The sequence below is a fragment of the Anolis carolinensis genome, unplaced genomic scaffold (genome assembly GCF_035594765.1).
Source record: "Anolis carolinensis isolate JA03-04 unplaced genomic scaffold, rAnoCar3.1.pri scaffold_7, whole genome shotgun sequence".
In the NCBI taxonomy this organism is placed as follows: domain Eukaryota; kingdom Metazoa; phylum Chordata; class Lepidosauria; order Squamata; family Dactyloidae; genus Anolis; species Anolis carolinensis.
Window position 1 is genome coordinate 25256433 of NW_026943818.1, and position 21973 is coordinate 25278405.

At 38.2% G+C, this 21973-nt stretch overlaps 1 protein-coding gene across 2 annotated transcripts in view; it reads right to left on the reverse strand.

The window, feature by feature from the left end:
- nlk (nemo like kinase) overlaps positions 1-21973 on the reverse strand; it is a 104437-nt gene that overhangs the window by 53838 nt on the left and 28626 nt on the right. For both annotated transcript variants that reach the window (XM_008122640.3, XM_003228817.4), the window contains exon 2: positions 2138-2267. In XM_008122640.3, coding sequence (XP_008120847.1) covers positions 2138-2267 — 130 coding nt within the window. The remainder of the gene's footprint in view (positions 1-2137; positions 2268-21973) is intronic.

Genomic DNA, 21973 nt, shown 5'->3' on the forward strand with positions numbered 1-21973 from the left:
TCAGACTACACAGAGGAGCCACTGAAATCCACAAGCATGTGGACAATTTCAGCAGAAAGGAGGAAACCATGAAAATGAACACAATCTGGCTACCAGTATTTTTTTTTAAAAAAACTCTATAATCAAGAGGGTAAATAAAGAACAACAGGGGAATTCCAGGCATGAAACAATCAGGCCAGTTAACACCACCCAACAAAGGATTCCCCCAGGCAGGAAGCAGCTAGGATTTGAAGCTTCAATGCCATTCAATGCTAATCAAGGTGGTCAGTTGCACATTCAGACATGCCTCAAACAGACCCCCACCCTGGACATTCCACAAATATATGAACCCCACTTGCCTAGTTTTCAACAGACCTCACAGCCTCTGAGTATGCCTGTCATAGATGTGGGTGAAACATCAGGAGAGAATGCTTCTGGAACATAGCCTTATAGCCCGGAAAACTCACAGCAACCCACTACCATTCTAATGGTATGATTCCATCCTGGCATCACTGATCCCTCTTCTGGTAGCCTTCCAACCAGACTATTGTAATATATTGCAATAATGTCCTTGAAGACAGTCCAAACACTTAAACCAGAACATCAATAATATTATCTGGAAGAGACTATTGCCATATTATCGGAGTGCTGGGTCTTTTTTGGGCTTGATTCAAAGTTCTGGTTTTAACCTATAAAGTCCTTCACAGTTTGGGGGGCACAATATTTGAAAGACTGTATCCTCTGTTTCTGGTGATTTCCCTCATGTTATTACTAGTTTTATTTTACTGTTTATACAACTCAGAAAACACACACACACACACACAATATTCTATACAATGATCCAAGAAGCTCAAACATGAAATAAAGACCAAACTAGGAACATAACTAAACAACAAATCACCTTTTCCCTAGTTACAGTTTTCCCAATGAAAAGACCCGTAAATGATATTACACATGTTTTTTTTTTGTCTAATACTTACAGCAAGTGCTTAACATTTCACATACATTCTTTGGTTGTAATTTAAGACTGGCTTCAAACTACTGTCTTATAGAGAGGCAGTTGAAAGATAGATAGCTTGCCTTGGGCCATGTTGACATTTTACAGCAGAGATGAGATCTGAGAAAGCTCAGAAAACACATACCGTATATACTCGAGTATAAGCCAACCCGAATATAAGCCGAGGCAACTAATTTTACCACAAAAAAACTGGGAAACATTGACTCCAGTATAAGCCGAGAGTGGTAAATTTCAGAAATAAAAACAGATACCAATAAAATTACATTAATTGAGGCATCATTAGGTTAAATGTTTTGGAATATTTACATAAAGCTCTAATTTAAGATAACATTGTCCAACTCTGATTAAATCATTATTCTCATCTTCTTCAAGGTAAATGTGCTTATGTATCCTTTGAATAACAATAGAGTAAAATAATACATGTAATTATTATTATTATTATTATTATTATTATTACAGGAAAATAATACATGTAGTAATAAATAGAGTAAGATAATAAATATAAGAAGAACAGAGTGAAATAATAAATATATTATTAATAATAAAATAGAGTAAAATAAATGTAATTGTAACAACAATAATAGAGAAAAATAATAAATGTAATAATACCAATAATAATAGAGAAAAATAATAAATGTACCATATATTCTCAAGTATAAGCTGACCCAAATATAAGCCAACCAGGACCCTCACCCGAATATAAGCCAAGGGGGGCTTTTTCAGTCTTTAAAAAAGGGCTGAAAAACTAGGCTTATACTCGAGTATATACAGTATAAGGGGATTCTGGGGGACAAGCTGTTATAGGTCCATCCCTCGCTGGAAAAGATATTCAACTGCTTTTCTGTAGACCTGTCACAGGAAAGTAGTGACGTGTAACTCACTATTTTTAAGCATGTAGCTTAAATAATAATAATAATAATAATCTTTATTTATATACCTCTCTATCTCCTCGAGAGGACTCAGAGCGGTTTCCAACATGTATGCAAAACCAGTCAATTGTCAAAACAACATACAACTTGAAACACAGCAAAGGTAATAAACACATCATAACAACATGTCCACAACACATTGCAAGCTTTGGTTCCATCTGCATCGGAAGCCAAGTAGCGCCCCTTCAAAAACACATTGCAGACCACTTACATTGTCATGCTTAAAAAAACACAACATCTTCAATTCGCGGAAGACCCTTTTGCAAGAGACCAGATTTTGGAAGACGTTGGGCATCTTTTTGAGTGCAACTCTCTTTCCATCGCGTGGATCTGTGACTGACCTGAAGAAGGAACAAAAACAAAAAACAAAAACGAGAAGATTCAGCATCTAAACTGGTTTAAAGCAAGCTCCATTCTCCTTCCTAAGGATAAACAACCATCAAAGTATTTTAGAGATGACAAAGTAGCAAATCTAGAAGGACAAGTAAAATTCCTGAACAGGTCTTGTTGCATTTCATGCTGTGAATTAAGTCAGTTCCAAAAGTACTACAGGCATATTACAAACCAGTGTATTTATTCAGTTTAAAGATTTTTCCAGGCGCTCTAGCCTCTGATGTCCAATCAATAAATGGAAGTATCTCATTGCTTATATTTTCTTCTCTTTAATTATTCTACTAGTCCTAGGACACCTTTCCCATTACGATCCTTTGCAATATTTAAACGCTACAGTACATTGCCTTCCAACATCGCCTGCTAACACGATTAATTTTGTATGTAAATGTTTGAAAGAGTTGCCCCTTCTGCGGCAGATTAGACCACAGTGCAGATATTACAGTGCAAAGGAATAGGCAATCCATCAACTTCATTTCCTAAGAATGTTCCTGAACCACATGTGGATTCAGAAGTACAGTACTTATAAGTAACGTAGGTAGCAGCAACTGGATGCCCTGCCCTCCCTTCACTTTGAGGCAATACAAATCCCAGTAAAAATGTTACTGTTCCAGACAAGCAGGATGTCCCAGTGATGCATTAGAAGCACTTTGCTAGGATGTCCAAAATGACCATAACAGATTAGACAGCTGGGACAAAATTAACAAAATGAATTTCAACAGGGAGAAATCTACCGTATTACAGGATTGCTGAGAGTTTTATGGGCTGTATGGCCATGTTTCAGAAGCCCAGAAAACTCACAGCAAACCCATGAAAGCTTTTGACAACATACAATATTACACTTTGAAATAAAAATAAAATTTGCAGATATAGAATGGGAAACCCCTGGCTTGAAAACAGTCCATGTGAAAGGGATCTAGGAGTCTTAGTAGACCACAAACTGAACATGAGTCAAACAGTGTGATGCAGCAAATAAAAAAGACAATATCATTCTATATAATAATAATAATAATAATAATAATAATAATAATAATAATAATACACAACTATAATTGGGCACAACTATGTGGCCCAAAAGATTCATTGTAATTTATGCCTCAAGTACCACCTCCCAGCATTAAGGAACTGGTGGGATCACAAACCTGCAAAGGTAATGGAAAATGAACACGCAAAGATATTGTGGGACTTTCGAATCCAGACTGACAAAGTTCTGGAACACAACACACAAGACATCACAGTTGTGGAAAAGAAAAACGCTTGGATTATTGATGTCACCATACCAGGTGACAGTCGGACTGATGAAAAACAACAGGAAAAACTCAGCCGCTATCAGGACTTCAAGACTGAACTTCAAAGACTCTGGCAGAAACCAGTGCAGGTGGTCCCGGTGGTGATGGGCACACTGAGTGCCGTGCCAAAAGATCTCAGCCGGCATTTGGAAACAATAGACATTGACAAAATCATGATCTGCCAACTGCAAAGGCCACCCTACTGGGATCTGCGCACATCATCCAAAAATACATCACACAGTCCTAAATGCTTGGGAAGTGTTCGACTTGTGATTTTGTGATACGAAATCCAGCATATCTATCTTGTTTGCTGTGTCAGACTATGTTGTTGTGTCAATAATAATAATAATAATAGGTGGCTTACATGGGGCCAAGCCTGGATAATTACAATCTTCAGAAATATAAAAACACATCACATAAAATACAGTTATACACATTAAACATTAAACAACACAGTAATCAACTAAACATAATCTAAAAACCCGAGTAAAGGTTATAAAAATGAACTGGGACAAAGTGCGTGGAGCAAATAATGCAAACTAGAAAATGAAGTAGGAAGCCAAGGTGCTGCAATTGATAAAAGACTTGGGATGAGAGACAGCATCAATAGGAATGTAGTGACTAGATCAAGGGAAGTCATAACCCTATTAACTTTATTCTGCTTTGGTCAGACTTCATGAAGTCTACTCCAAGTGGAATGATTTCTGTTGGTGAAAAATATATCTGCCATATACCGGTAGTTTGTTGTGCAATGCCTTCCTCATTCTTCCCAAAAATGTTGACTATTAATTGTGTTTATTTAAAAGTGGCCATTATTTTATAAACAGGAAAAAGAAGTTTCAGAATTATTTCTAAAACGTCTGAAACAGATGTCAGAAAAAAACCAGTATTTTACAGGACGTCGGCTCAACTACGCCGAAATCCTGGACTTTGGCCTGTCAATATTTTAAGGCTAAACCTAAAATTGCAAAGCAACATTTCATTTAATTATTCATACAAAGGCTAGCCATGCTTGTAGCTGGTGGCAATATAACCCTAATGAATGTGAATGGCAATGCAGTAATTTCACGCCATGTTGAGTTTGTTCTCTCTTAACTCGGAGTAGCAGCTGCTTTGGTTCAGCACAAATAGTACCAGAAAACAGAGATAAGTGCTGAAGCCTGTTACACAGGAATGCTTTTATTTTCTTTGTTGCTGAAAAGGCTTGCTGTGCTGAGCTCTTCCACCAGTTATCCCCATCTGTATGAGCTAATGAGTTACAAGCAGCAAAGATAACAGCCAGCGCTGACAGTACCTTCCAATGTCTCTCTCTCTTTTTTTAAGGACGCCCATTGTAACAAGTCTGGACAGAGTGGTTTTTCAAAATGCCAAACTTCTACATCATAAATAGGACTATTACGCTCTTCATAACAGGGCGATCCCCAGCGAAGGGAGCGGGTGAGAAAAGAATGCCTTTTTTATAGTCCAAATGCGCATGGAAAATTAATTTGTGCAATGCCCAAGGGACAAAAATGCTACATGACACCTGAAAGTCTAATGGGTTTACAATGGCCTGAGTCTCTGTAGGCAACTGGGTGCACCATTAGGTGTTTTATATATCTGCAGTTTGACACCATTTCCACTGCCATAACTTAATGCTATGTGATTCTAGAAGCTGTAGTTTTACAAGGCCTTCTTTGTCAACCCCAGAGATTACTTTGGTCCAAAGACCAAAATTTGCTTGAAGTCCCTAACATCCAGACTTATCATTTGTCGTCTAATAGGCAGAGAGCCTTCTCGATTGTAGCCCCTCATTTATGGAATGTCTTGCCAGTTGAAACCGAACTATCTGAGACCTACTTGCCTTTCGGAAAGCCTGCAAAACCTTTATCTTCCGACAAGCTTTCGATGGGTGAAAAACTCGAGGCTATGTCTGTCCTTATTGATATTTTAAAGCTAATTGTATTGTTTTAATCTATTTCTGTAAACCGCTCTGAGCCAAATTGGGAGTAGCGGTATACAAGTCTAATAAATAAATAAATAGCCTTGGTGTCTTTAGGGATTTAGGCCTTTGACCGATGACTCCGAAGGAAATGCATCCACAAACCAATAAATAAATAAATTCCCACTCCAACTAGACTAGATTGAATAATTTCAATATACAGGCAGTCTCTGAGTTACAAACTTCCAATTTATAAGCAACTCATAGCTAAGAAAGGGGGTGAGACAACAGGTGAGAGAAATCTACTCCTAGGAAGTAAAATAATAATAATAATAATCATCATCATCATCATCATCATTATTTTGTCAACCGCAAAAGGTCACCTTGCTGGGATCTGGACACATGATCCAAAAATACATCACACAGTCCTAAACACTTGAGAAGTGTTCGACTTGTGATTTTGTGATACAAAATCCAGCATATAGATCTCATTTGTTGTGTCATAGTATGTCTTTGTGTCAATAATAACAATACAGTAGAGTCTCATTTATCCAACATAAACGGGCCGGCAGAATGTTGGATAAGCAAATATGTTGGATAATAAGGAGGGATTAAGGAAAAGCCTATTAAACATCAAATTGGGTTATGATTTTACAAATTAAGAACCAAAACATCACGCTATACAACAAATTTGACAGAAAAAGTAGTTCAATACGCAGTAATGCTATGCAGTAATTACTGTATTTACGAATTTAGCCCCAAAATATCACAATGTATTGAAAACATTGACTACAAAAATGCGTTAGATAATCCAGAACGTTGGATAAGCGAGTGTTGGATAAGTGAGACTCTACTGTAATAATAACTTTATTTTTGTACCCCACCTCCATCTCCCCAAAGGGACTCGGGGCGGCTTACATATGGCACGAAGTGCCTAAAACAACGCATAAAATAAACACACAGTACAATGCAAAATAAAATCACTGGTATATAAAACCACCATTTCAGCATGTTGAAATCCACTCCTGGAAGAGTTATTATCCTGGAGAAAAGGTGTCCCCACTGAAGATTTATCACCAATCCTTGTTTTCACAACAAGTGAAATTTTTCAAAATCCAATTATCACAGGGACAGAAAGTGAGGTGAAATCTTCTGGACAGGGGCACAGACAGCAAGACAAACATCACTGTTAACCTTTCCCTATGCTAAATTCAATGTAAAGTGGGGACATCTCATTCTTCCCATAGTAAACCAGAAATATACACTCTTATAAACACTGTGAAGAGCTCCCCATTTTATAAAGTTAGAAACACAACTTTAAATTGAGGTGAAGATGCTACTTGTAGAAATGCATTATCACTTCAATATTTCACACTTTTCCTGTACGTATACATAAACCGATTCCGAAATTGCTAAAATTCATAGTCCATAAATAGTATTTTTGGTTTGGTTTCTAACTTTTTTTGGCTTAAGATCTGCCAAAGTATGTTTCCTGCCACACTGATTTCAATAACTAATAGCGTAGTCCACTTGTCAGTTAGTTATGCCAACAAAGATCGGACAATTTTTCAATGCTCTCTTGTCAATCAAATTATCCACTTCTGCAATATCCTGGACATGGGCCAGCTATTCCTAAACTGCTGGTGTCCATGTACTACATTATTCTACTAGAAGGTGCCTAGTTAATTTTGGCAGCAATTCACAAACCTTGCACAATTCTTTAACTTTCTGATGATCTTCTTTCATTACAGGCAAAAAGCAGGTTCAAGAGTTTCTACCTCAAACCCTCTAACTTTAGTTGAAAGCAGACTTTCTCTAATCTCAGCACAATTCCAAAGAACAATATATTTTGTGTTGCAGTTTCCTTTTTCTATACATTATTTTAAGCAGACGTACTATGAAATGTCTGAATGTCAGCTTGAAATAATATTTATTTATTTATTTATTTACTACATTTATACCCTGACCTCTCTCACCCTGAAGGAGACTTGGAGCGGCTTACAAGTTATATGTACATACAATATATTATATCATTAGCACAACACAATATTAGCTTTATATTGCTATATATTGCTATATCATACTGCTATATCATACTATATCACTATACTGTAATATTATTAGTAATATTACATTTAATATATAATTAATATTATTATATTAATATTAATATATATTATATATTATTACTAGTATTAATATAATATTATATATTACTACTAGTATTATATTGCATTACACTATAATATTAGTATCAATATTATTTGTATATACAATATATTATTAAAATAGCATAATATTATTATATTATATACTAGCTTTGCCCGGCCACGCGTTGCTGTGGCTTATGGGAATCCTTTGTTGGCCAGGTGGAATAGCAGTGAATAGCCTTGCAGTCTCAAAGCCTGGCCATTTTCTGGAGTAGCTGGAGCTTTTTGTTGTATGAACGTAGAGGCATGGATGCTGGGTTGTGCTGCCAAGTTTAGTGTTTCTGGGATGTGTAGTTTTGTTGTTTTGTCCTAGGCCAAAATTTCATTACCCTTTCATATATATAGATGACTAATGTTACCTTTTAGTGACAACTTTATTCTGTTAATTTTGGTCAAAAAATGCAGTAAGGCTTTAGAGGAAGTAGACGAGAGGAGAAGACAAACTAACAGCCACTGTAATTTGATAGGGAAAAAATATTTGCCTTCTGGTCAAAGGCAGAAAGGGTAAGAATGGACAGAATGGTAAGAACAAGAATTCCAAGAAGATGTAACTGCTACAGAAAGAGTTCTGTCCCGTCACATGCAGATGCCAATCTAACCTCAGATAAAGGTGGAATGTGAGCAGAGCTCCTCCAAAGATCTAAACAGGAAGATTTCGCATAAGGAAACAAGGGACTACTAGACTTATGTCTGGTGTTCATATGCATCCATAACCGTGCTCTCGCTTAGAAAGAGTACCCCATTGACTCACGAATAAGTTCAGAAATATCAGAGAAGAAACAACCCAAGAAACCTGGGCCAACTTATCTACAGGTACAGTCAATATTGTACCTTAACTTTTATTTATTCAAAAAAAAGGTAATAATCCCATTCTCCGAGTCGAGTTGGCACTGGAGCTTTCCCTTCTCCACAGAATAACCCTGGACTTATCCATGGGTCACCTCAAAATCCATAATTTTGGTCCCAAAACCTGCCCATGGCTTATACATAAGTATATATAACTAGCTGTGCCCGGCCACGCGTTGCTGTGGCATTGTCTGGTGGTGTTGGTGAGAAATTGTTGAGATAGTGGTGGTATTGAATGTCTGTTGTATGGTTGTCTTTATGTTTAGTATGCATTTGGTTGTTTGTGTACTGTGAAAGTGGTGAGGATAGAGGACACTGTTTATGTTGGATTAGTGAGACTCTACTGTATATTTGTAATCTTATATTATCTGCCTAGAACTGCCCCTTCTACACAGCTGTATAAAATGCACACTGAAGCGAATTATCTGGCAGGACTCAATATAATCCAGTTCAAAGCAGATAATATAAGATTCTAAATGGGTAATATAGCTATGTGGAAGGGCCTTGAGTCTACACTGCCATATAATCCAGTTAAAATCAGATAATCTGTATCTTATAGGCAGTGTGGAAGAGGCCTGAGGCCTAACTCCCCTGGACTGAGTAGGTTGCTAGGAGACCAAGTGGGCGGAGCTTAGCCCTCTAACTGGCAGCAACTGGATAAAAACAATTATTCCTTTCCCTCTAATTAGGACTTTATTTTTCTTTTCTTTTGTTGTATCAACCTAGAGCCGTGGATGATGGGTTGTGTTGTCAAATTTCGAAGTTGGGGGGCCTGTAGTTTTGTTGTTTTGTCCGCTGCCCTGATGACATCACTCTTTTATATATATAGATAATATGTAATAAAATAATATATTGTATATACATATAATATTGATAATATTATAATGTAATACAATATAATACTAATAATAATACAATATAATATTAATTATATATTATATATTATATGAATTATTACTAATATTACAGTATAGTGATATAGTAAAAAAGGTAAAGGTTTTCCCCTGACGTTAAGTCCAGTCATGTCTGACTCTGGGGGTTGGTGCTCATCTCCATTTCTAAGCCGAAGAGCCGGCATTGTCGGTAGACACCTCCAAGGTCATGTGGCTGGCATGACTGCATGGAGTGCCGTTACCTTCCCACCGGAGCGGTACCTATTGATCTACTCACATTGGCATGTTTTCGAACTGCTAGTTTGGCAGGAGCTGGAGCTAACAGCGGCCGCTCCCGCCGCTCCCGGGGATTGAACCTGGGACCTTTCGGGACCTTTAACGCACTTTGCCACCGGGGCTCCTTTGTGATATAGTACAATGCAGTAATTTAATGCTAGTATTGTGCTATGCTAATAATATAATATATTGTAGGTACATATTATTTGTAAGCCATTCTGAGTTCCCTTCGGGGTGAGAAGGCAGGATATAAATGTAGTAAATAAATAAATACCATTAAGTGTCACTTAGAAAGAATAAGGCAGCTCCTTTCCCTTGCATTTCCAACACTTAAAGCGACCACCTTTGAATTAAAAAAGCCAACATCTGCTACAGTATTCCCTCACTTCTCACACACCAGAAACGTCTCAGGTTGCTCCTGACACGAAAAAAAAAATCGTGGGGGTTAGGTTCCAGGACCACCCACAATAAATGAAAATCCGTGAAGTAGGGCCGCTATATATTTATACATTATTTTAGTAGTTATACACTATTTTAAGTCTTTATCAACCAATAGTGTATTGATAAATCGCCTCCTTTTCTTCCCGTTGCCACTTGGGTTCCTTTTATGCAGTATATTGATTTTTATGACTGTTTTACTGATGTTGATGTCTTATTGATGTGAAAAATTGTTTTTACTGTTTTAATACTGTGATTGTACTTTTATGTCGGGCATGGCCCCATGTAAGCCGCTCCGAGTCCCTCCGGGGAGATGGGGCAGGGTATAAAAATAAAGTTGTTGTTGTTATTATTATTATTATTATTATTATTATTATTATTATTATTATTATTATTTTCTCTCCCTTCGGCTTCTCCTTCCTCCCTTCCTTAGGCTGTAAATTGTAATTTTTTAATGATTTATAATATTATTTTAGAGTTCATTGAAAAACCGCAAAACAGCGAATCTGCAAAAAGCGAACCGCAAAGTAGTGAGGGAACACTGTATTTGTAACTTCTCAATAGTGGAGAGTGGATGGGACATCTACATTTTATATTGTACATATGATGATTATGGTTGTATAGTTAATATCAGATCTCAAATACCTAAAACAACCGTGTAGGAGTCTGGCATGCTCGTAGAAGCAAATGGAAAGAGCAAAAGGAACTTTAGTCATTGAAGAAGGCATTTCAATTCCCTTCGCTGCTTTGTTAGGAAGTTGCACCCCAGGTGACTGGCAGGAAAGTGAGCAGCAGGCAGGGAACCCATCCATCATTCATCTCTAAATCAACAGGGGGGCTCTTTCAAGCCACTACAGAGAAGGTTTTTCACTCAATAAGCATCAAATGTAGCTGGAGAGGAGAGATAAGAGTCTAAGAGGGTTTAGCCTAAAAATAACTTCTGGAAATCAACACAGATCCAAGGTAACAATTAAACACCTTGAATTACAGAATGAAGTCCTATAAAATCCTATTTATAGGCACAAGAATGGCAATCAAAGGGTGACACAGACACACGCTCCATGGCACTTGGACCAGACGGTCCTCATTCTTTGGGGAATTTGCCAGACCAAAGGGAAATTCAGAAGGAATTGGTACCAGAACCTCCAGAACACAGCCCAACTTTGGTCATTTTCGAATAGGCATCGGTTTTCTGGTTTGCGTCGTCTTTCAGTTGCTTCTAATTCAGAGCTTTCCAAACATTTCATATTGGTGACACACTTTTTAGACCTACGGTACATCATTTGGTGACACATGCAGTTCAGTTTTACAAGAAAACCAGAGGGGAAACCAAGCCCTTATAGACGCAAACATAAACTGTAATGCCAAAATGTTTGGGGACACAGTATATCCCATGAAAACCATTTATTTATTTATTTATTGTGTTGTCGAAGGCTTTCATGGCCGGGATCACAGGGTTGTTGTATGTTTTCCGGGCTGTATGACCATGTTCCAGAAGTATTCTCTCCTGACGTTTCGCCCACATCTATGGCAGGCATCCTCAGAGGTTGTGAGGTATGGAGAAACATTTATTTATTTAATAATAATAATAATGTATTTGCAACCCACAGTATCTCCCTAAGGGGACTTCTGAGAGATAGATATATGAGATACAGTGTTCCTTCGCTACTTCGCGGTTCGCTTTTGGAGGCTTTTGGGACATGGGACATGGCCACAGCCCTCTCTCCCATGAAAAGACCCTGGCTGAGGTGCATGGCTTGGCTCCCAGGGCCTACAACGGCCCACCACGGCTTCGAGTAATACATTTTAAAAGGTAGGGAGAGAGAGAGAGAGGGAGGGATGCTATATTTATTGAAATATATAGCGTCCCTACTTTGCAGATTTTCACTTATCGTGGGTGGTCCCTGAACATAACCACCGCAATAAGTGAGGGAACACTGTATTACTTATTTCACACAGACTCAGAGGTTTCCCATTACGTTTGTGTGATACACCTAAACGTTGCAGCCGACACACTAAAGTGCCACGACACACAATTCAGAAAGCTCTGTTCTAATGTATTTACTTCATTCAAACCTCACTACGAATGGAGCTGAAGACAGATAATAAAATTCAGCACAAACTGCAAAAATCAGGACATAAAAATACACCAATTATTTGATTATTTTTTTTAAAAAATAGCACCAACTAGTTAAAATTTATATTAGCCATTGAAAAGTTCATTCAGAGGGCACAAGGCTGGCTAAATAAGAATGCCTTTGCCTGTCAGTGAAGAGATATCAGATGAGAAACAGAGAGCTTTAGCCATTCTAGAGTCTGGGATTAGCCTCTGACAACGAGATGTTCTATTGCTATGATATAGCTAATAACAGTGCACAATATACAGAAGTAATCCTAGATTTTCGCTAGAGTTCTTTGCATGTTAAGAAAGGAGAAGAAATAGACGATAATGGCAAAATGCTAAAGCAAAGAGGGCAAGCCAAGTAGCTTCAAAACCTAACATCTACGAGGGTTGAATGAAAAGCAATGCCTCTCCCTCTGTAACTCCTCAACAGATGGCGGTACTGATATGTGGCAGGTCCTGGCTTGTTCAGTAGACTCTCCTCTACAATTCCATTTGGAGGGAAGCCTTAGCATTGAACGGCTGTGTTGTTAAAGTGCGAAGTATGGAACCCTGTGCAGACGGTCGGTCAATGCGACGCAGGCAACGTGCAGTCACTGAATTCTGACTTGCGTGACAAACAAAGAGTTGGACGTCCTGTGACAGCAACCACCAAGTTTCACAAGCTAAAGATTGACAGATTGATTCAGGGCAATCGTCGTATCACTCAGAGATAAATTTCAAGCATAGTCTGCATTTCACAAGAAAGCGTGGGTCACATTATTGCTTTGCTTGGCTATCGGAAGATCCAACTCTTTGTTTGTCATTTTTAAACTTACTCACCAAACATCTTCAAACTTACTCACCCAACAACGCACAGGACTCACATCAATACAATCGCCATAAACAGCTTGCGTTCTCTGGTGAATCTCCTTTGGAGTGACACCTTCTGCTGTCAAAAATTCAATGACTGCATGTTGCTTAAGTCGCATTGACCGACCGTCTGCGCAGGGTTCCATACTTCGCACTTTAACAACAAAACCGTTCAATGCTAAGGCTTTCCACCAAATGGAACTGTAGAGGAGAGTCTACTGAACAAGCCTGTACCTGCCGCATATCAGTACTGCCATCTGTTGAGGAGTTACGAAGGTGGAGGCATTCCTTTTCATTCAACCCTCATATTTGCTATGCAAAAAAAAAAAAATCACATTTGAGAGAAGGTTGTGGAAAGGAGGAGAACTAGCAAAGACCAGAAGGACATAGATCAATGTTTTGTTGTTCTTTCTCTAGACTGATTTGTTTCATAAAAAAAGAGTTATATGATTCTTTCCCAGAGCTTGTTACGGGTGAGAAAAGAATAACTGCAGTATATAATGTTAATAAAAACATTGCAAGTGTTGCCATCAGATAAGCCCCTGTACGTTGCAAGGACAAATCCCAAAAATCTGATAAAGAAGTATTTTTTCCCAAAATGGAAAGAACAGCTCTAGACTGCAAGCCACTCCACAGCCTCAAGAGCTCTCAGGTCTTATTCTAGCAACAGATAATCATGATACATGAACCGAGGCAGAGTCTGACTTGATATACAAAATGACAGAAGAATGACGGCAGAAGGAGACAGCTATGCTATACATCCTCTCAACAGTATGCAAGGTACATCTACATTATAGAATGAATACAGTTCGACAGCACTTTCACTGTCATGGCGAAATGCTATGGAATGGTGGGGGTTGTGGTTTTACGCGGCTGATTGAGAAAGATCAGAAGACTTCTGACCAAAGAGCAAGGGAGAGTCCTTGCTCTGGGTCTGCTAAGCAAAGATTAAGAGAGGCCAAGCTGCCCTTCTACCCAAAGAAGCACCAGGACGGAAGAAGATAAAACATCAGGGACTTTCTAATTTTAATCCCTGGGCTACTGATGGCTATTTCATGCAAACCACTGGGATAAAGCTGTCAGAGAAATGTGCCATTTATGAAGAAGAGAACACCTTACTCATGAAAACTTCTCAAAGTTTACCGTTAACCACTGGAGAGCACAGGAATATGATCTAGAAAACGAGAGAATATTGAAACTTATAAGATGAGCAAGAACAATTCTCAGCTCCAGAAAGATAGTAAAATCAAGGAAATCCTGTCCTAATTCCTTTGTCCACACGGTTCTCATGCATCTGGAAAAAACTAGATATGATGGAGGAGTGTCCCATTCCTGTTTTAGATCTTAACACAGTAGACATCCGGACAAAAATACCTGGTTTAATATGTACCATTGCCTGACAAAATGCAAACTGTCATCTCTGTGTTGTTGAAGGCTTTCATCACTGAGTTGTTTAGAGTTTTCCGGACTGTATGGCCATGTTCATGAAGCATTTTCTCCTGACGTTTTACCCACATCTATGGCAGGCATCCACTGAGGTTGTGAGGACTGTTGGAAACTAGGCAAGTGGGGTTTATATATCTGTGGAATAATGTCCAAGGTGAGAGAAAGAACTCTTGTATGTTTGAGGCAAGTGTGAATGTTGCAATTGACCGCCTAGATTAGCATTTAATGTCCTTGCAGCTTCAAAGCCTGGTTGCTTCCTGCCTGAGGGAATCCTTTGTTGGGAGGTGTTAGCTAGCCCTGATTTGAAACTGCAAGGCCATAAAATGCTAATTGCAACATTCAAACTTGTGTCAAACAGACAAGAGTTCTTTCTCCCACCCTGGACACTCCACAGATATATAAACGCCTCTTGCCTAGTTTACAACAGATTTCACAACCTCTGAGAATGCCTCCCATAGATGTGGGCGAAACGTCAGGAGCGAATGCTTCTGGGACATGGCCATACAGCCTGGAAAACTCTCAGCAACCCTGTGTCATCTCTGCCTAGGCAACATTACATTTAAATACTACTATTTAAATTTAGATACTACATTTTAAAAAAAACCCTAAGACAACATTTTCTAGTTTATATTACATCGATTTCTGAAACTTGCATATGTGACGATGTGTGTATATATATATACCCAGATGTGAGAGTAATAAAGACAAAGGAGGAGAGAATGGCGTGAAAGACACAAAGCTAAGTTTCAGAAAACCAATGCAACCCCTATTCTGTCCTCAGATTGATTTGAATTGATAGAGAAAAATAGTACTATATGAAACCAAGTACAATCTTGGTTAAAGAAGCACAACAAGAGAGGACTGTCCATAGCAAGCCCAGAAAGAGAAACAGCTGGATGGGATTACAGTCACAAATTCCAATCCATTAGCAGAGGTTTTAACAAAGACAATGGTTTTACAGTACAATATATTAATACAAGAGTTCTCGGTGTTACAAAAATAATAAAATGAATCAGAGAGAGTTTTGAACCCACTTGATAAGCAGATTTATCGCTTTCATACATCAACACTAACTGACCATGGGAGAGATTTGAAAATGTTGCGTTTTTTTTAAATATTATGTTCTATTTGCTGCGACTATTGTATAAATATGCTTATACAAGCATTAATGCCACTGGGGTCTGCATATAAAGACGTGGGTTTACATTCATAAAAATTCATGTGAACATAAAAACCATTTAGGATTAAATGTGCAAGATTTCATTTTCTTCCTGTTCTTTCCATTTTATACAATTTATCTGCAATTAAAGCACAGAGGACTCTTCAGGAAGACTACAGAAGATTCACCAGGTTAACATATGGCCACGTAATCAATCCAATTTAAACTGTGTTCATCTTGAGGGCAATGGGGATTTTTCTTATCAGGTCAGGGATAGCTGTCATTCTAGCTCTAGTGCCTCATAGTTCACAACAGTCATTTGTTGTCTGGCAGCTGAAATGTTAAAGGACAAAATGTCTTCTACCTTCATTTATCTGGTCTTCAAACTGCCTTCTGGTCATTAAATCAGTCTGAACTGTACCCGCTTACATCTAGGGAGTTTTAAGCCTCAGTGTTGCTTTTCCTGAACAGATGAACAGAAACGTATGTCTTTGTGGCCGTTAACATTTCCCAGGAACGCCAAGGATAAAGCCTTCTCAAAGGGCTGACATAAATGTGTCATCTTGATTCAACCACAACTTTAGGGAAATAAACCTGGCTGAATCACCCAGCTTTAGACACTGGGTGATTTCACAGAAAGACTCTGTCATAGAATCATGTTGGAGGTTGTAGATATAAATAAATAGAAGCTTTACCACAGTTTCTGAGCCAAAATATACCCTGCAGTATAATAAAGTGTCACTCAGGCTTGTATAATAAGTATCAGTAACTTTACTTCAGTTCAAAAGATCAAATAGGGTAACAATATATAAAGCAGCCTCTCTGAATTCACACAGAGAACAGAGGGAATAAACAGTCCTTTTAAACAGTCTTTAAATATGCCTCATTTGCCTTAGAAATAATCAGGTTTCGGAGAGTTGGAAGCCATTTTCTTCCTGTTTCCAGTCAGTACTCTCTTCACTCTCCAAGGTGAAAGTGGCAGTTAAAACCATTTGTCTCAGCAGCAAGCTACAGACAGTAGCCAATCGGAATTCTGGCTCCTGGCTGGCTCAGCCAATCAGCTGCCGACACATGCCTTTCCAGTCAACCCATTACATCATGGTGTCTTTTTACAAATCCCCACAAGTCATGCTTCCATTGAATCCCATAAAGAGGCAATGAGGAGGACCTCTTATAAGTCATACTTCTCACCAAAAATGGTCCAACACTCTCCATAGAAGCAGAAACATTAAGTATGCAATTGAAGAGCATGATCACATATTTTGAAGCTATCTGTGTATTCCTCTATTAATAACGCAGCACAAAGAAGAGAATGGGTACATGCATGTTAAAGTCAACATCAACGAACCCCTTTATTTTCTCACTATAGAAACACATTTGAGAATTAACATCCAGAATACTGCAGAAGAGACCAGATGGAGAAACAAGTAAATGAGATTATATAAAAGGTCAATACAATAGAAAGGGTTGTGTACAAGGCCAAACGATCCCACCACGTGTCCAGTCGTGTGTGCATGCAACTGCCTTCAGGTCCCTTGACAACCTATAAATTGGAATTCATTGGTGATATCCTATCCAGGTACTAACCACGGTCGATTCCAGTCAGCTTCCAAAATTAGGTAAGATCTGCCACCTTTAAGGTACTTTCTTGATTTAAAATGCCCAGCAATAGCTGAGAGGCAGAAGGAATAATTCTGCAAGGTGGTTTTGATCAGAGTAGACAACTTCAACAGGTCTACAAATAGTGCCAAAAAAGGAAATTTATTTCTTTTTTAAAAGTTGCAAATTCATTTCTAACTTTTAAAAGACAACGTATTGCTAAAATAAGGGCTTTGGATGCATCTGCCACACCTGGAGCCTTCCAGGAATGCGATTCTCCCAGTTTTGAATGAGGAAAAGTTATGGGTGGTGTCAGAATGGTTTGAGGCCTTACTCTAAAGGCTGGATCCTATTTGATCTTGAAAGTGAAGCCAGGTTAGTCCTTGTTAGTCAGTAGATGGGACTGTCAATGAATAACAGGGGCTGTGGGTTGTATCTCCAACGAGCAAAACCACTTCTGAATATTTATTACTGGCCTAAAAAATCCAGTGAAATTAATGGGTTGCCAGACGTTGACGGGCGACTTGAAGGCAAATACATAGAGAGAGTTAATGTTGCTCTCACCTATATATTACTATAATTCAATATATGTAACTATCCCTTGAAGATTATTCAAAAACTTTAGTTAGTTTAAGAATGCAGTAGTGAAATTATTATAATATTTCTAGTGCTAACCCTAACCAAGAAAAGTATTACATATGACACATGTAGCTCATTCATCAAACAGCATACCTTGGGGGAAAATGGGTGGCAACTTAGACCTCTTCTGGGTTATTACTCTAAATCCAGATTAATATTTCTGGTTAATTTTGCCTAGCACCTATGCATTAGTCCTTTTAAGTGCCCAATGGGACCAATATTATATTTTTCAGGACTTTTTGAAGCACAGATCACAATGAGGTCAATGTTGCCTAATTTCTGGGCTGAATAGCAGGCTTAACATTAGTCACCCATGATCTAACCTGACAGTGATTCACAAAGCTGAAAGGTGGGAAACTTTTTTTAAGCCCAAGGCCAAATACAGATTCAGAATTCAAACACACTCCAATGAAGGCTGGTGCCAAAAACACAAATGCTGAGAACAACACATCAGCATATTTTACTGAAAAGTTCTTACTACTTGAAACCTTAGTGGAGAAATATGCATACCTTTTTGAATGGTGAAACTGGTACAAAAGGTACAAAAGGTAAGAAATCATCACATGATTATTTATTTACCTTATCGTATTTGCTTATTTACTTAAAATATTCACCCATGCAATTTGCAGACATGTGATTGTATGAAGAGCTGTGTGATGGAATAAAACTGGGTTAGAGATCAAACCCAAACTCCCAAAATGCCCTCAAAACTCTTGTTTATTTTGGGTGACAACTGTGATTTGGCTCCCAGGAAGCTCCAGCGACTGCTACGCTTATGACAAAATGTCAAGTCAGTAATTATACCCTGCAGCGCAGAGCCACTGTTGTTCTCTTTGCCTCCTTTCCTTTAGTTAGCTTCATTTTGTACTTTAACATCCTAATCCTTCAGCAAAAAGAACTGTGACCAACTGTGCAACATCTGAAAAATAATAATGGAAGAATATTCTCAAAAATCAGAAAAGAGTGTGTTTTGACTGAATGCCTGCCCCCTCATGTCTCTGGTAGGCAACATCTATTTATTTATAGCGGAACAGGAGTATAAGGGGGGGACGTACACCTGGTAAGCAATTAGAACATATAACTAGTTACAGTTTCCTTCAGTCAGACTTCCATTGGCAATTAAAAGGGGAGTTTTTGTATAGGACAATACAAAATTCTGAGTTGACTACTTCCCAGTACTTTGGAGCTTTCACTTATTCTTCTTATTCTTATTCTTCTTCTTCTTCTTATTATTATTATTATTATTATTATTATTATTACTATTATTTTGCTTAAGCAGAATATTAAGCACATAGCGTAGATACCGCCCAGGTAAAATAATAATTCCACTTCCCCAGCAAATAATGGGAATTATAGTAGTTTGGTAGGGAGTCTTAGGGAGTTACACAATGCTGACTGTAAAGAGTAATAGTTATTCCCATTTTTAATTTCCAGAAGTCTAGCAGGTATATGATTTCAGTGTCCAACTCACATATTTAGTCTCATTGTACAGGGCAGATAGTGCCACTGTCTTTTAAATTCCAAGCTGTTAGGCCAAAGAGTCTACAGTGCGCTCATTCTTGCACAAAATCCAAGATGCCTTTGGCAAGGGCATAAAGTCCCTGCCAAATATCAGAATGTGGACAAAATCTACAGGTAACACCTACCGGTAGTCACAAATGGTAAAATGCTCCTGGCCTCTCAGTAGCTGCAAAGTGCTTCAATCCCCACTTCTTCCCTACTAAACTCATGGAAAGTCTCTGACCTGTGACTTGTATGATATGCATTAATAATGAAAAGACATCATCACATTCTTTGTAACAGGGGTCCAGGTCTTAGAAGATTACAAACACATAAAGAAGGTCAAAAGTGTCTTCGTGACTACTCCCACTGAATCCACCATTTGGCTTTGAAGTCACAGCATGGCTAAACAGTAAATAGGTTTAGTGGCAACAGCTAAAGATGCTCCCTGGGTGTGTGTCCACCGGCAATAATAGCTAAAAAGCAGTTTGTTCTGATTTGCCAAACAGATTTTTCAAAAAGCAAATGTATATGGCATCCATTCAGACAGGTCCACATCTGCTTAGTTACACAGTATTCTGCTATGGCGCCTGGCATCACCAGACTATTCAGCAGGCTCCAGTTTCCAACAGTTTTGATGAAAACTCAATTTAGGTGCATCCTAAATGTGCCCAAGAGCCATTCCAATTTACATGGCAGCAAACACGGTTTGCCTTTGAACACGCACTCGGCGCTGTAGCCAATCTGGCTCTCTCCGAAATAAAACTCTTGTATATCAAACAGCACAAGAAGAAGGAAAGGAGGGGGAAGGAAAAGAAGCAGGAATCTGGCAGCACCTTTAAGACTAACTGGTTTTTATTTTAGCATGAGATTCTGTGGATAAATTGCATACACCATTCCCTACCTCCTTTTCTTGCAGCAAGAGAATTTAACAAGAACTGTATCAAACTCTTTCTAAACACAGAGATCTCTGCTATGCTATAATGTTTAGGCACCTATTTGTAAACTTGGAATTGTAACATGTGAAACATCTTCTAAATAACACAATGTTTTTTGCACTGAATAATGAGGAAAAACAAAAAGAGAAAACATCCTCTCCTTTGTTTTTATGAGAAAGCCAAGCAAAAGCACTGGCAATAAGAGCAAGATATGGAGAAGAGGAGACAACAGTATGGTGTCATAATAAATAATAATAATAATAATAATAATAATAATAATAATAATAATAATAATAAGAATAAGAAGAAGAAGAAGAAGAAGAATGATGTAGACTGTGCAAGGAAACTGACGAAACCATGGATCATATCCTCAGCTGCTGTAAGAAAATAGCACAGACTGACTACAAACAGAGGCACAATTTTGTGTCCCAAATGATTCATTGGAACTTAACGCCTCAAATACTGGTGGGATCACAAACCTGCAAAGGTCGTGGAACATGAACACACAAAGATACTGTGGGACTTTCGAATCCAGACTGACAAAGTTATGTAACACAAAACACAAGACATCACAGTTGTAGAAAAGAAAGAGGTTTGGATTATTGATGTCGCCATCCCAGGTGACAGTCAAATTGATGAAAAACTACAGGAAAAACTCAGCCGCTATCAGGACCTCAAGATTGAACTTCAAAGACTCTGGCAGAAACCAGTACAGGTGGTCCCAGTGGTGATCGGCACACTGGGTGCCGTGCCAAAAGATCTCAGCTGGCATTTGGAAACAATAGGCATTGACAAAATTACGATCTGCCAGCTGCAAAAGGCCACCCAACTGGGATCTGCAAGCATCATCCAAAAATACATCACACATTTCTAAATGCTTGGGAAGTGTTCGACTTGTGATTTTGTGATACGAAATCCAGCATATCTATCTTGTTTGCTGTGTCAGACTATGTTGTTGTGTCAATAATAATAACAACAACAACTTTATTTTTCTATCCCGCCACCATCTTCCCGAAGTGACTCAGGGCGGCTAACATGGGGCCAAGCCCAAAAACAAAACATGAACAGTGTTAAAAACATAAATGAACAGTATCAACAAATCAAGTCAAGTAAGATAAAACAGAATAAAAACACAGTAGTACAATATAACACAATAACAGAATAAAATGATAAACAAATGCTAAAAATCCATCACCACTAATGGATAGACTGAGGGGACCAGAAAGTGCAAAACTATATACAGTAGAGTCTCACTTATCCAAGCTAAACGGGCCGGCAGAAACTTGGATAAGCGAATATCTTGGATAATAAGGAGGGATTAAGGAAAAGCCTATTAAACGTCAAATTAGGTTATGATTTTACAAATGAAGCACCAAAACATCATGTAATACAACAAATTTGACAGAAAAAGTAGTTCAATACGCAGTAATGTTATGTTGTAATTACTGTATTTACGAATTTAGCACCAAAATATCACGATATATTGAAAACATTGACTACAAAAATGGATTGGATTATCCAGAGGCTTG